This window comes from Anser brachyrhynchus (genome assembly GCF_964034855.1).
Source record: "Anser brachyrhynchus genome assembly, chromosome: 1".
NCBI classification, from domain to species: Eukaryota; Metazoa; Chordata; class Aves; order Anseriformes; family Anatidae; genus Anser; species Anser brachyrhynchus.
Genome location: NC_137694.1, coordinates 192,645,798 through 192,659,757, shown reverse-complemented (window position 1 = coordinate 192,659,757; position 13,960 = coordinate 192,645,798). Strand labels below are relative to the sequence as shown.

Here is a 13,960-nt window from a genome sequence, read left to right as displayed (position 1 = left end):
TTTGTGTTCTCTGATACATACATGTAACCATCCAAAATTTATTAATTGCCCATGTTCTACTGTGGACACAACTCACTGCAAAAAACAGTAAGCTACTCCTAAGTGAAGATGGATCTCATGAAAAACAGTTATGTATTACGAAACAGGAGTCCATCGAATGTGAGCAACTAAATCATATATTAATTCTCCTCATTTGTTCCATATGAAAAAATCTAGATTTTATGATAATACTTTATATTAGATAAAAGTATCTGAATTGCTCTGGGAAGCCTAGGTTTTAAACTGATTCATGTTTTGTATTGTTGGGTTTGTTGGTTTTTGTTTTATTCTTTTTTTCACTTCGGGTTTTGTTTTGGAGACTAGTGTTTATTCCTGCTGATTCCCATCTTCAGCAAAAGCCTGTCCTTTTCTACTTATTCCCAAGTACTACTGTACTCCATATTCCTAAGGCCATCAAGCATACTCTTCAGTACAAAGGGTTGCCAGATGTTTTATCAACCACCTTTATTGCATTCCTAAACAAGAACCACACTCTAATAATGCCATCTCCTCAGGCAAATGAGCAAGGGAAAACATTTCCCTTTGTGACAATTTCAGGCTACTGAGACCACTGTTACTTTAAATATAAATACTATGAGGTTATGAAGCAATGGTAAAATACAGCATCTTAGCATCATTTTGACTTGCATGTCCGTTAAAAAAAAAAAAAAGCCAAATTACCAGGTAAGTCCGGAGTTGCTTCAAAAACAAATCCAGAGAGAACTGTGACAGAGGTTGTACTGCAGCCCTAAACCACTCTTCTGTCTATTGCGGCACTCAGCTCTGCTGTCTTCTAACTTCCAAAGCTTTGGAAAAGGAGAAGCAAACGGTCAAGCAATGTGCTCAGTGCGTAACCCATAAAACTTTTGCACTGAAAAATAAAGTTCATTTTGGCAAATCTGTGAGAGAATATAACACTGTTACCAAGTTGTATCATCAGAGCAACATGACAGCACAGAACTCTCCCAATTTCTCTTCAGCAAGGCTGCACAGCAGTGTGCGCACCGCGTGAGTTTGAAAGCCAGGCCTGACTTGGTGGTGAGCAGCCACCACGAGCAGCCTTCAGCTGAACTTCAGGCAGAATCCATCCTTCCTGTTCTGGGCATAGCTTATAAGTTAGACCAGAAACTTTCAAAATAAAACTCATAATTTCATTATTATCATACCATTACATTTATTTTCTTTCTCTTGTATTTACATAATGAGTGTTTTATGCGCATCTTATACATATGCATAATACTATATCCTTAGAAATGTATGCATAAAATGTAAATTTACATATAACAAAGTATATATAAAGCTATATATGTATTTAAGTGTATTGCATTTTAATATTGCATTATAATTCGTTAATATATTATTACTATGGCAGTATCTCCAATAATAGGCCTTATTCAAAGTAAACGTCTACTTTAAAAAAAAAGAGATTCAGAAAAAATAATTTCTGGAAACACTGATTTCCTTCAGTTCATATCAATTTTTCATCTACGCTAGAGTTAGTCTGCAGTTTTTGGAGGCAGATGAAGGCGTTTTACTGCTGATTTGGCGCAGCAGCAGGGAAGGGATCAGTGCTGATAAGACAGTATTTATTAGCTACATCTGCTACAACTGCTTTTTATAGACTTCATCACTGCAAGACAGTCACTCTCGAAATTTCCCCTACGCTGAATGGGACTTGAGGAACTAATTTAAATGCTGGCTGGTGTTTAAAGCTAACAAGACTATTCTGTTGTCCTTCGGCCCATAGTGTAGTTAACAATGGTCAGGAGCAACAGTAAGGAGACAGAGCCAACTGAATGTGTTCTGAATGAGCATTTCACACCATTTTCTCTGTCATTAATTCTGATGATTACTTTAGTTAGTGTCTTTGTGGAATATTAATTAAACTAAATTAAGCCTACTTATGTCAAATAAAGTAACATTATTCAAAGAACAATAGTAAAAAAAGAAATAAATTAGATATTACAAAGTACTCACACTGAGTGACCTGGAAGCACCCAGTGCAGGAAATAAGCAGATGTACGTAGCGTGAACAGCCCTAATGCTATTGTCACAGCTGTCACCAGTGAAATCTGTGTAACTTTCCCCAGAGCAAAAATTAATTGTAGATTCTGAGCTACTACCTCTTCTTCTGGTTACATTATGCTGCAAGATGCTAACCCACTTCCTGGGAATAGCCATATTTAGCCATTTGTGTCTGTAGACAAGAATCTACAAGGAAGTGTAATACAGAGCTCTTATGCTCATCCTGCAAACACAATAACAGAATTGAGGCTACTGTTTGGACACAACTGATCATTTTTTACAAAAAAAAGAAAAAGAGGCTACTTATCACTCTGCCTGTTCAAAGTTTTTAGAAACAACATCGTTTTAGATACATCTTCCATCTAAGAAAGGAGATAAAGAAACATTATAATGTCTGTTTTGTGCAAGGAAAGGGTCTATTATTCCCGGTAAATAAATACTAATTTCTTCCTGGGGTATTTGTTAAAAATCCAATTATTTTGTATAATTATTTCTATTCAGAACAGTATTTTTAACTTGCAGTCAAACTATTTTCTTACTCATTCATGTTTGTCCACTAGCATAAGCAGCCAATGACTTTCAAACTGTAACATTAACCTTTCATTACACCAAAATCAAAATAATAGCTAAAACCACAATAAAATCATGCAACTTCAAGTCACCCAATCTGTCCACATGTATCAAAGTGCCTAAAGAATGCTAGTTAAATTTTGTTTAATTACTCAAGTCATACAGCCGGAGCAAATCGAAGTAGAAGGTGACAGATCAGACGAAAGATAGTTAAATTTTAACCTCGACCCCTAAGATTACATTTGACATCATGTTGTTTTAGTATCAATGAAGACACCTGTACAAAGAATCTCTGTGCACACAGAGAAGGGAATAAATGTAAATATTTTCAAAGCCAAAAACTTCAGGATATAAATATCTCACATTCAAAAGGCTGAAATGGATACCGTATATTTAAAGTTGTGAAACAAATGTATATCCATAAGCAACATCTAAGTCTATAATTAATTATAACATCATGGCCCTACAGATTCCATACTCTCTATACCACATTCTATTTTGGGCACACAACATGACAATGTCTGTATGTCACCAATGCAGAGAATGATGTTTGTGATATATTTAATATCTCCGTTATTGATTTAGACCGCTTAGCGGATACCTGATACACACAGTATTTCCATAACACAGTGAAATACAGAATTAAACAAGAGGTAGCTAAGGTTACCCTCTTTGGCTGCGCAAGAGGAACAGCTCAGAAAGACTGAAGCATCTTTCAGGGAAAAAAAAAGAAAAAAAAAAGATTAGGGAAGTCTGAGCTGTTAATCCAATTCTAAAAAGCTCTCCCTGTGGATAAGATTCATAGATTTATTGATGCTTAAATATTGGACGAATGATGTTTTAAAATGAGTTTTTGAACACACCATTTTCATAATATTTGGGACTATTAACTCTAACTTACTCCTAGATGAATTAGGAGGCAACAACGTTATTAAGGTATTTATTTATGTGCACAGACCCAACCCCAGTACTTCAGTTTACTTCTAGAAGCAATGGCGAGAAAAAAAAATTAGTAAGAATAAACCGGCGTGATACACCAGTTAGAAGGTGTATGCATGAATTGTGTTAAAATATCTTATGTAGCCACTGACTGTCGATATCCCAGAAATGCAATGACAAACTGACTACTCAGAATCACAGAATCGTCTAGGTTGGAAGAGGCCTCCAAGATCACCGAGTCCCACCTCTGTCCTAACACTAACAAGTCCTCCACTAAACCATATCACTAAGGGCTACCTCTAAACGTCTTTTAAAGACCTCCAGGGATGGCAACTCAACCACTTCCCTGGGCAGCCCATTCCAATGCCCAACAACCCTTTCAGTAAAGAAGTTCTTCCTAACATCCAACCTAAACCTCCCCAGCGCAACTTTAGCCCATTCCCCCTCGTCCTGTCACCAGGCACGTAGGAGAACAGACCAACCCCCACCTCTCTACAGCCTCCTTTAAGGTACCTATAGAGAGCGATGAGGTCTCCCCTGAGCCTCCTCTTCTCCAGGCTGAACAACCCCAGCCCCCTCAGCTGCTCCTCGTAAGACTTGTTCTCCAGACCCCTCACCAGCTTCGTTGCCCTTCTCTGGACTCTCTCGAGCACCTCCATGTCCTTCTTGTAGTGAGGGGCCCAAAACTGAACACAGTACTCAAGGTACTTGAGTACTCATTTCCTTTCAAAAATAGGAAGTGTTCAGTGTGTTTACCTACAATGTTTAACTACCTTGTCATGATCATCATTTTGTCATATTTATTGAGATTGTAAATTATATGTCATATTTATTGACATTGTAAATATAGCAGGAAAGATGCATCAGAAGGCAAAATATGAAGCCAATAGAAGGATGTTACCGATGCTGACAAGAACGCTGCCTGCACTCACTGCTCACCAAGAAAAAGACTTCCCAGCACTGGGCACTGCTGTCAAGAAACATGAGTGCTTTGAAAGACCTTGAATCAGACCTGGTGCCCACCTGAAGGCTGACGGTTTTACAGATGCTTCAGTGGGAGGAAGATTTAAAGGCACCACCTGAGGGGTGGTTCAAGGCTGAAGCCGAAAAGGCAGCCTGGAGCCCCTCACGCCTTCCCTGCCGTGCTGCAGCCCCAACACTGACCTGATGCTGGGCAGGGGCAGGCAAACGTGGTCCCTGGCCACCTCACACAGCGTAGCGTGGCCCATCGCACGTAGACAGCTTCTGTCAGCAGCAGGAAAATCCAAGGCCAGCATGGTGTGGAACGGACAAGGTAAAGCAGGAAAAATAAGTAATAAAAAAAGCATAAGCCTTACTTAAAGTGGCTCCAGCCCACAACAGTAATTGTGATTTTAATGGTTTTTTATATGGCCTTGTTTCACCAGGCAGATTTTAAGCATTAACCATAGGGCCGTGTGGTCAGGTCGGCACGAAGCTTCTCCGAGGCCTGCAAGCTATCAGCGAGTAGCATGCCTGATGTGGATTAAAAACATTTGCATTAAATTTCAAAAGCCTGTTAAAGCGTTCACTGAGGACTTGTATTTTATACATGCTTAATTATTCTTTTGTGAGCATCCTCGTAATCTATTAGATGTGCTGTTACATTTGCATTCGCAATTAATTTCATAGAATCACGGAATATCCCAGTTGGAAGGGACCCATAGGGATCACTGAGTCCAGCTCCTGGGTACCCAAAGGACCACCCAAAAATCAGACCATGTGTCTGAGAGCTTTGTCCAAACACCTCTCGAACTCTAATAGAAAAAAAGACTCAAAGACAAACGCTTTTAAATTATTACTTAGGACACAAAAATTATTCCAGGACTTTTGATCAAACAAAAGCTGGCTTTTTTTTTTTATTTTTATGACAGAGTAAGCACAAGAATCTTCTTGTCTATTTTTCAGATTAGGCTGTACATATTCTTACTGGTTTTATTTTAGAACCAGATTCCTCCGAGCAATTCCATACATCACTACAAATCCTTATGCAATTTTATCCAGACTTCTATATTTATCCAGACACCTCATCTTAACAGCAATGTTCTTCCTTAGCATGAACCAGGCTTTTAGAACAGATTGCACAGAAACCCCCACAAAAATTCCCATTCTAACGAGATTTGCCAACCAGTCTCTCAGTTTAAAGCACCTACATGTGAACTATAGATTAACCAATGGTTCCTACAAAAAAAAATACGCTTTTTTTTTCTATTTGGTGACTGAATTCAAATGCCACACATGTACATCCTACCTGCCAATACTGAAAACCTTCTACATGCAGTTAATATACATTTTACCTTCCTAGATATAATCTATATTAAAATAAATAAATAAAACTGAGGAAATGTGAGCTAAAAGTTGTATAAGCATAACATAAGTCATCAAGTGGTCCAGGATACATGGAATATGCAAAAATATCAGAATCCCAGAGCTATTCATTTCTTCCTTCCACTGCTCTAAAGAAATTGCTTCAAACAATTTAAACAAAAAGCTGCTTTTGACATGCATGCAACTGATGTCATTTGCTTTGGTAGCACATAATGAGGGGCAGTGACACCAAGAATGTAATACCGCATTCATGTCTATGCCAGAAGTTACCAATCAAGTGAAAATAAACTAAAAAGGTAACATATGCATAGCTGACGTTAGTTTGCGAATCATCTATTGATCAGGATTGAAATTTTTACCCAGATGAAAACCATGCACAATATACTAGAACTCGTCTGAAACAAATCCATCCCAGCACTCAAAGTACGACCAAGAAACAGTCTGCTCTCAGAACTATTAAAACCATTTTTATCAGCTTCCACATCTGGAAGCCCAAAGACTTCTCCTACAAACCTGATAAACTTTTGAGTTACATTTAATTGCAGCAGTCTCCCTAGATTATCTTATGAACTGCAGCACTTTGAGCTCTCTATCAGTCAGGATTCGTGAAGAGGTCCTCCAGTGGATTATTTTGTCTTTACCATTGTGCCAGATCCAAGGGCACCTTCCCCGAACAAAACTGGTGTCCAGGGTATCCTTTACAGTATTCTGCATTCACCGAAGAGTATAAGGCAATAGCTCCGAAGTAAATTTTAGTGGTGGTTACACACATAGCCCAGGAAAATGAACTGAAGCTCCAACTTCAATCAGTAAAAGTATTTTACTCACAGCTGTTTGGAGTAACAGTTTTCATGAAATGGCCACACACAGTCACCACTCGCATGTGTGCCTATCTTTGGCTCTGTTAAGAATCGCTATCATTAGAAAAGTGGAAAAGGGTGAAACGCTCCACACAGTTTAACAAGTCCAAAAGAGATTCCTGGACTTTCCCCCACCCTCCCACTTTCAAACACAAAAAGGCTATTTTCTGCTTCAAAAAAAACCCCACATTTTAAAATAAAATAAGTATTTCATCAATATCAGACACTAAAAAAGGCACAAGTGGTTTGTTATCCATTGTGAAAGAATAGGATTATCTCAACTGAAAACGTTAAGACCAAATGTATGATCAAATACAATATGTATTTAAGACCTCTAGGACAGGAATCGAGTCTCTTCTTATCTGGAAGAACCATAGCACAGTGCTAATACAACACAAACAACAGAAGAAAGGGGAAGATGAAGAGAACAAACTAGGCTATAATCACGTAACAGAAACCAGTAGCAAGAACTATCATTAAGTTCACAGAATGGTTGAGGTTGGAAGGGACCTCTGGAGGTCAAGTTGTGTTTTCCGCTTAGCTCAGGGAAGCCGGATCAAATATTTAATTATCAGCTAGTGCTCCCATACTCCTAGGAAAAGAATGCTGCAACAATATCACCTTTATCAGTACCAAACAGACAGGACTTCCACATGTTGTTATTATATATATGTACACCAGTAACAACTTTAGCCAGTCTCAGTTGGAAAGAGTGACTCAGACTGAGCACAAAATGCAACACTCTACAGAGAGGGCAACTTCTCCCGGGTGAATCAAATTGTATTCTTCTTGCTGAAACTGACTAAACACATCCCTAAAACACTCAGCAGGGGTAGGAGACGCTGCCTGTGGCAGCTTGGTGCTTCTCAGAGCTCTCTTATCTCATGCTCACACATGCTGCAAATGATCGAAGCTACGGTCCCTTGGCAAGTTCCCAGGTTTGATGGTACAGTTTCCTGATGTGTTCTATCCCAAATCCACTTGCATGCTCTGTGGCAATCCTGTACTTGATTTTTCACCCTGATAAAGACAACCTGAGCGACTGCAAACTGACTTGCAATGAACAGTGTGTTTTAAGCAAAGGATTCCAAGAGCTGTAGGACGTGTAATGCCACCTTAGTATTGGAAAATGCAAGATCTGGGACAATACCGCAAGTCTGATCAAGGTTCCCAATTACACATCATTCTGGAATTACCGAAAAGCAACCTATGGCATACCACTGCAGTGCGTGGTGTAGTGTGTACGTTTCTGACCCAGGCATGTTGTTCAGGATAACAGAAGAAATACGTTCGGTGAACTTCAATACAATCACCATTTTCAGTCACACTGGCAGAATGAAGGCACTCACTGCCACCACCCTGCCCCTCTATAAAAGCTGCCTAGCTCCCTTCATTTGGAAAAGCTGATCTAGATTTTCCCAGCACAGGCTATATCTCTTCTAGGACACGCAATGGAGCTTCACTGGTAAATAACAAGAATAGCTAGAACTAGGGCCTGGTATCTATAAAAGCTGGGGGGAAAAAAAAAGAGATTACGTTAATTTTGCTCTAAAATTTTTGTACAGCAGAGATTTACTATCATAAATAAGGACTTATTCAAATATATTCCCTGTACCTTTCTAAACAGTAGGTCAGCAAATACTGAGAATGAAAGTAACTACATGAATCACACATAATGCTGAACAACTTCTAATTAGTTTGATGGAAACTAGTTTGATTGACACTAAAGGAAAACCTAAATAGCTATCAATTTCAACTAGTAAGTATTTACAATGAACACTGACTGCAATAAAGCTGTTAGTGGTTGTTACATCTCACTGTCAGGACAAGAACACAAACTCAATCGGTGGCTCAAATTATGCTGAAATAGTGGCACTTTGTCAACTTCACTCTGTCAGGCATCTTAAATAATTACCACCCATTTTGCAGTGATTTATTCTTATGATTCAACAGTCAAGACTGTATTACTAAGAAAAACAGGGAAGCATTGTAGCTTAAAGGACTCAGCATTCTCAAGAGCATATGCTAGGCCTGGTACATGAGAGAGATGTACAAATATTTCCACTGCGTATACTTTTATTACCACAATGCTCATGGAAATTGTGCTGTTTAATTTCAAATACTTACCTTAATCTATAAAATTTCCAATACCCATGCTGCACACAATTCCCCTATATAACCTACAGCAACATTAACAGTACATAATTGTTTGCAAGCCTAATCTCAAGCAAAGCTTGAGATCTCAAACCAAGCTGCCTGAGATCCACTACAGTGAAAAGGAATAATATAAAGTCAGGTCATCCACTTGTAGAATGTGAAATGTATCTCAATTTAAGCAAAAGCTCTGAACTGAAAAAAAAGAGTGCTCCAAGACATAAAAATAAAGGTGATACACGTTTCAACACTTTGCAGTGCTTTTGATTGTTTCTTATTTCTGTCTGTAAGAAGCCACCGGTAGCATTCAAACTGCTTAAAAGAAACGCAGCATGCTGCTTTGGTTCTATTAATCTGTCCTCGCGGATTTTACAGGCCACTTCTGCTTTCAATTTACTGCCCTTAGCGCCATGCTCCGCATGGCCAGTTCTTAAGTACTTTTTGAAGTGTCACTACATTAATTGCAGCAACGCAGAGCTTGAGATGTACGGAGAACTTTTGTCTGCAACTACGATGGGATGTCCAACAGTCTTTTATCAGGAAACTAAAAAGTTTAAATTGAATAAACTGTTTAACATTTGCAGAGTCCAGCAACTTATTGTCACCAATAACGAATCAATTCAAGAAGCTGTAGCTTTTCAGTTCCCCCGCAGAGTTATAAGGTGTACTTGTAGGACTGTCCATGTGTTACCTGGAAGCTAGTCCAAGAACACACAAGCACCAAAGCTATATCCCTTCAACTCAACAGTCTTTAAAAGCGGTTACTTCCTGTTACCACATTTTATATACACCCACACACAGTGTACTTATGCAAGAGTCCCATACGTACAGGTAATAGGCCTCAAGGACAGGATTTTTTTGTAAACATAATGCAATGCTGCTGAAAAATGTCATAGCTAAATATAAAATCTTATTCTGCTGGCTCATTACAGCAAGAAGATACATTTCCAGTAGGAATTCTAGTGCAATAATGTTTGCCTTCCTCGATGGGAATATGTACATAAAACCAAAGTTTTAACAAGCGCTGTCCAAGAAATCAGGACTAACACTTAACCTATTTCAGAAGCATTCTTATTTTAAAAGTGGAGTTTCCTCCACTGCAATACCTAAGACTGCAACATCAATAAGTAATAAAAAAAAAATCACTCCTTGCTCTTGATTTGAGAATAAATAAGATCACTATTTACCTGCCTGCAGTTCAAACTGTTCAATATTTGCTAAGAGACAGGATCTCAAAGCATACAAACCATGGAATTCTTCCAAAATTTCCTAGACAGAAGCAGCTGAATGGCAATGCAATCATACACTGACCTCCCAACCCCATCCCACCCTAACCTGCTGGCCCAGATCACTTCTGGGTCTTCCCATCTTGGAAGCCTATCTGACTTTAATTGACAGCCATTTCTTCCCTGAAGGAAGAACAGGAAAAAGTTCACTACACAAAATGAATAACAGTGGGAAGCATAACTGTGTTTTGGAACTTGTGGTGATTATTTTGTAAATAACGAGTATGTGTTCTTGACCTTCTGCATGAATACTGATGCTCCAAGGCATCGTAACATTCATCGCCCAGATTCTGAACGTACCAACTGGTATCACCCTAACTGCTGCGTGTCACGTATTTCTGGGGGAATACAGAAGAGATATTTTGGGGGAATATTCTTTGTTAAGGGGGGAAGCGTGCTAATGCCTAAGAGCACCTGAAGCTCAGGCTGGGCATCGCGGACCAGAAGCCAAGTCCTGGAAGCTGCCAGCAGACGGGCAGCTCAGCACAGGTCAGGTACCCACGACGACTACACGAACCCCTCAGGGCACACCCCAGGGCTGTCAGGGGACCCCTGCTTGCTTCCACCGCAGGTAACAAGCCAAGTTACCGAGAACCAAGCGGAGCAGGAGCACCTATGGCCAAACACAGCTGCCGGGGGGCCGGAGCCATGCGTTCCCCGCCTGACCCCGTCACGGCAGCCGCTCCCCCAGGCCACTTCTCAGGCACCGCCGGCGCTCGGCTCCCGCAGGCCGCTCCCCGCACACCCCGCCGGCCTCCCCCAGTTCCCCGGCTCCCTCCCGCCCCGGCCCCAGGCGCCCCCCGGGGCGAGCGTCGAGGGCTCCCGGAGCGGGGCTGCCGGCGCCTTACCTGAGCCAGGACGGTGAGGAAGGCGCCCGCCCCCGGCCGCCCCCGCCAGCCGCCGTAACACGCCGCCACGGAGCCTCCCCCGAGCAGGACGGCGGCGGCGGCGGCCACCCTCCAGCCGGCCGGGCGCCGCTGGCTCCGGGCGGGCCGCAGCCCGGCGAGCCGTCCCCGGAGCGGAGCGCGGGCGACCGCCGCCAGCGCCGCTCTCCACGCCGCCATCTTCCAGCCAGCCGCCGACATGGACGCGGCCGCTCCGCCGCCGCGGGGGCGCATGCGCGGCGGCCGGGCTGGGGCCGCGGGATGGCGGGGGAAGGCTGTGGGCCCCCCCCGGCTTAGCGTGACCGGCCGGGTGTCGGTGGAGGGGAAACGTAGAAGCACAGAACCGTTCGTGTTGGAAGAGACCTACAAGATCGGTTTAACCATCACCCTACTACCAATGTCACCCACTAACCCATGTCCCTAAGCACCACGTCCAACCTTTCCTTGAACACCCCCAGGGACGGTGACTCCACCACCTCCCTCGGCAACCCAACCCAATGCCTGACTGCTCTTTCTGAGAAGAAATGTCTCCTCATTGCCAACCATCCAACCTACCCTGGCACAACTTGAGGCCATTCCTTCTAGTCCTATCACTAGTTACCTGTGAGAAGAGGCTGACCCCCAGCTCCCTGCACCTTCCCTTCAGGCAGTTGCAGAGAGCAATAAGGTCTCCCCTGAGCCTCCTCTTTCTTCTCCAGACCAAACAACCCCAGTGCCCTCAGCCGCTCCTCACAGGACTTGTGCTCCAGGCCCTTGACCAGCTTTGTAGCCCTTCTCTGGACACGTTCCAGGGCCTCGATGTCCTTCTTGTAGTGAGAGACAGAAAACTGAACACAGTATATTCCAGAACAAGTAACAACAGAAACATGAATAAGTCTAAAACATCCTTTTCAAGGGTGGAGTTTCTTACGAATGAGACGATAGAAGAGGTTGCTTACACAAACTGTCATGGCAGAGGTGATAACTGAAAAGCATGACAGATTGAATTGACCAGCTGTAATTACTTATGTCAGAGACAACTATTTACCCTGAATGCCTCCATTTTTTATTTATTTATTTATTTTTGGTCCACTACCATTGTTCTACTGAAGCTCTCTAGGCTTTGGTTAGGTTGAGCTTGATGTTAATGAGTCACATTCAAACATTGGGCTGCCTGGGAATTTATGATATATGGGCACATGAAGTAAAGCTGAGAGGAAGTTAACAGCCTTTTTTAGGTTGGTAGTACTGGGATTTGTGTTTTTGGAGAAGTTCACCTGAAGTTCACCTGGTGAATTTGGAAAAAGACTGGAGAGATAACTGTTTCAGGCAATTCTAGACTTAAGGCATCTGGCAGAGAAAGTGAGATTTCCTGTTGCTTAGGTTAAAGGCCTTCAGAAAGTACTCAGTTCATCTTAGCAAGCTGTACCTTTCACCTCTTTCTGTTACAACAGCAAGTACTGTATTGTCAGCATTACAAGCACTGCGGCATCTGAAACACAGCTCTGATACATGGAAATGCCTTTTTTCCCCTCTCACCACTGATATACAGTGATATACGTCCATGCCACTAAAGTACTTTTAGTTCGCTGTCCTTTCCTGATCTGGATTCATAGTCATGAATTTGATTTTGTACATGTTAATTTCAGTCATTTAACTAATGGCATCTCAGAATTTATCCAGTCTTCCATTAGCATGTGTTGTTCGTTGAATGTCATTCAGTGAAGTGTTTGAGACATCTTCAGGCATGTGCCACCTGAATACTTAGCAGGATACAAACTCTTCAAAAACACCTCTGGAAAACACAAACGAGTGCTCATTGCAAAATCACCCAAGAGTGCAACATGCAGGATGAGTGGTTTCCATCCTCACAGGCTGTAATGTACATTGCAAAATCTTTCCCTATCCCCAGAGACCTAGAAAGTAAGTCATACAAGAAAATCCTTTCTAATCCTCAGATACAATAAAACATAGCAGCAAAATCCTTCTGTCATGCACAAACGCATACTGAAAAATCCAATTTCTCTTACAGAGATGTAAAACTTACAGCAAATTCCTCTCCCCTTTTCCTCCTTTCCTCCAGACAAAGTATTTTCTGTCTCAGCCTTAAAGTTTGACACAGAGTATTTGCACAAACACCTTAAGAATACTTCGCTTTCTGTGTAAGCCAATAACAAGCACTTTGTGGATGCTGGCAACGTCCCAGAAGCATTGTAGAGGGTGGCTGAGGGATTTGCATTCTGAATGCCAGATCCCACAATTTTGAACATGTGACTGCAACACAGGTAAGCATGTTTAGTTCAGCACCTTGCTAGGCATTTTCAGTTTTTCTTTGAGTAAGAACAAATAAGTAGGTCATTTGCCTTTCCTTGGATGACATTCCTGACTGAGACAGATATAGCTGCAATGTGAAAGGACAACTACTCTCCTATGACTGCAAGCACGCAATGCTGACGGGGAGGTGAGGTGTCCTTAGCCAACCTCTCTCTCCCTGCAGTAAATTCACCCCCACGTGTAGCGTCCCAGAGGAGCACACAACTACCACTGTGCAAATGAGGTTCTCTTTCCCATCCTGTACAGTTTGCTCTTCCTTGCCTTTCGTAAGCAGAAATCATTACATTTAGCAAGCCGACATACCTGCTTTTGTAACATGTGCTTTCTGCATGTTGACTTTAGACTTCCTTCTAGAGATGGTTGCATTGCTGAAAATCTGCAAAAGCAAATTAAAAGCCTAATAAAAGATTTTCTTAAATGTTTAAGGATGTGATTTTCCTGTGAGATTTAATGCTCCACTGAACCATTATATAATAAGACTTAAATGCTGTTACTTCTTGTTAGGTATGATGAGCATAATGTGAAATCACATCCACAAGTGAAA

At 41.7% G+C, this 13,960-nt stretch overlaps 1 protein-coding gene across 1 annotated transcript in view; it reads right to left on the bottom strand.

Moving 5' to 3' along the window:
• Positions 1-11,324, bottom strand: part of MICU2 (mitochondrial calcium uptake 2) — a 155,438-nt gene extending 144,114 nt beyond the window's left edge. The window contains exon 1 of the mRNA XM_080591284.1: positions 11,068-11,324. Within this exon, the coding sequence (XP_080447410.1) occupies positions 11,068-11,304 (237 nt within the window). The 5' untranslated portion in view covers positions 11,305-11,324. The remainder of the gene's footprint in view (positions 1-11,067) is intronic.
• Positions 11,325-13,960: the final 2,636 nt, after the last annotated feature.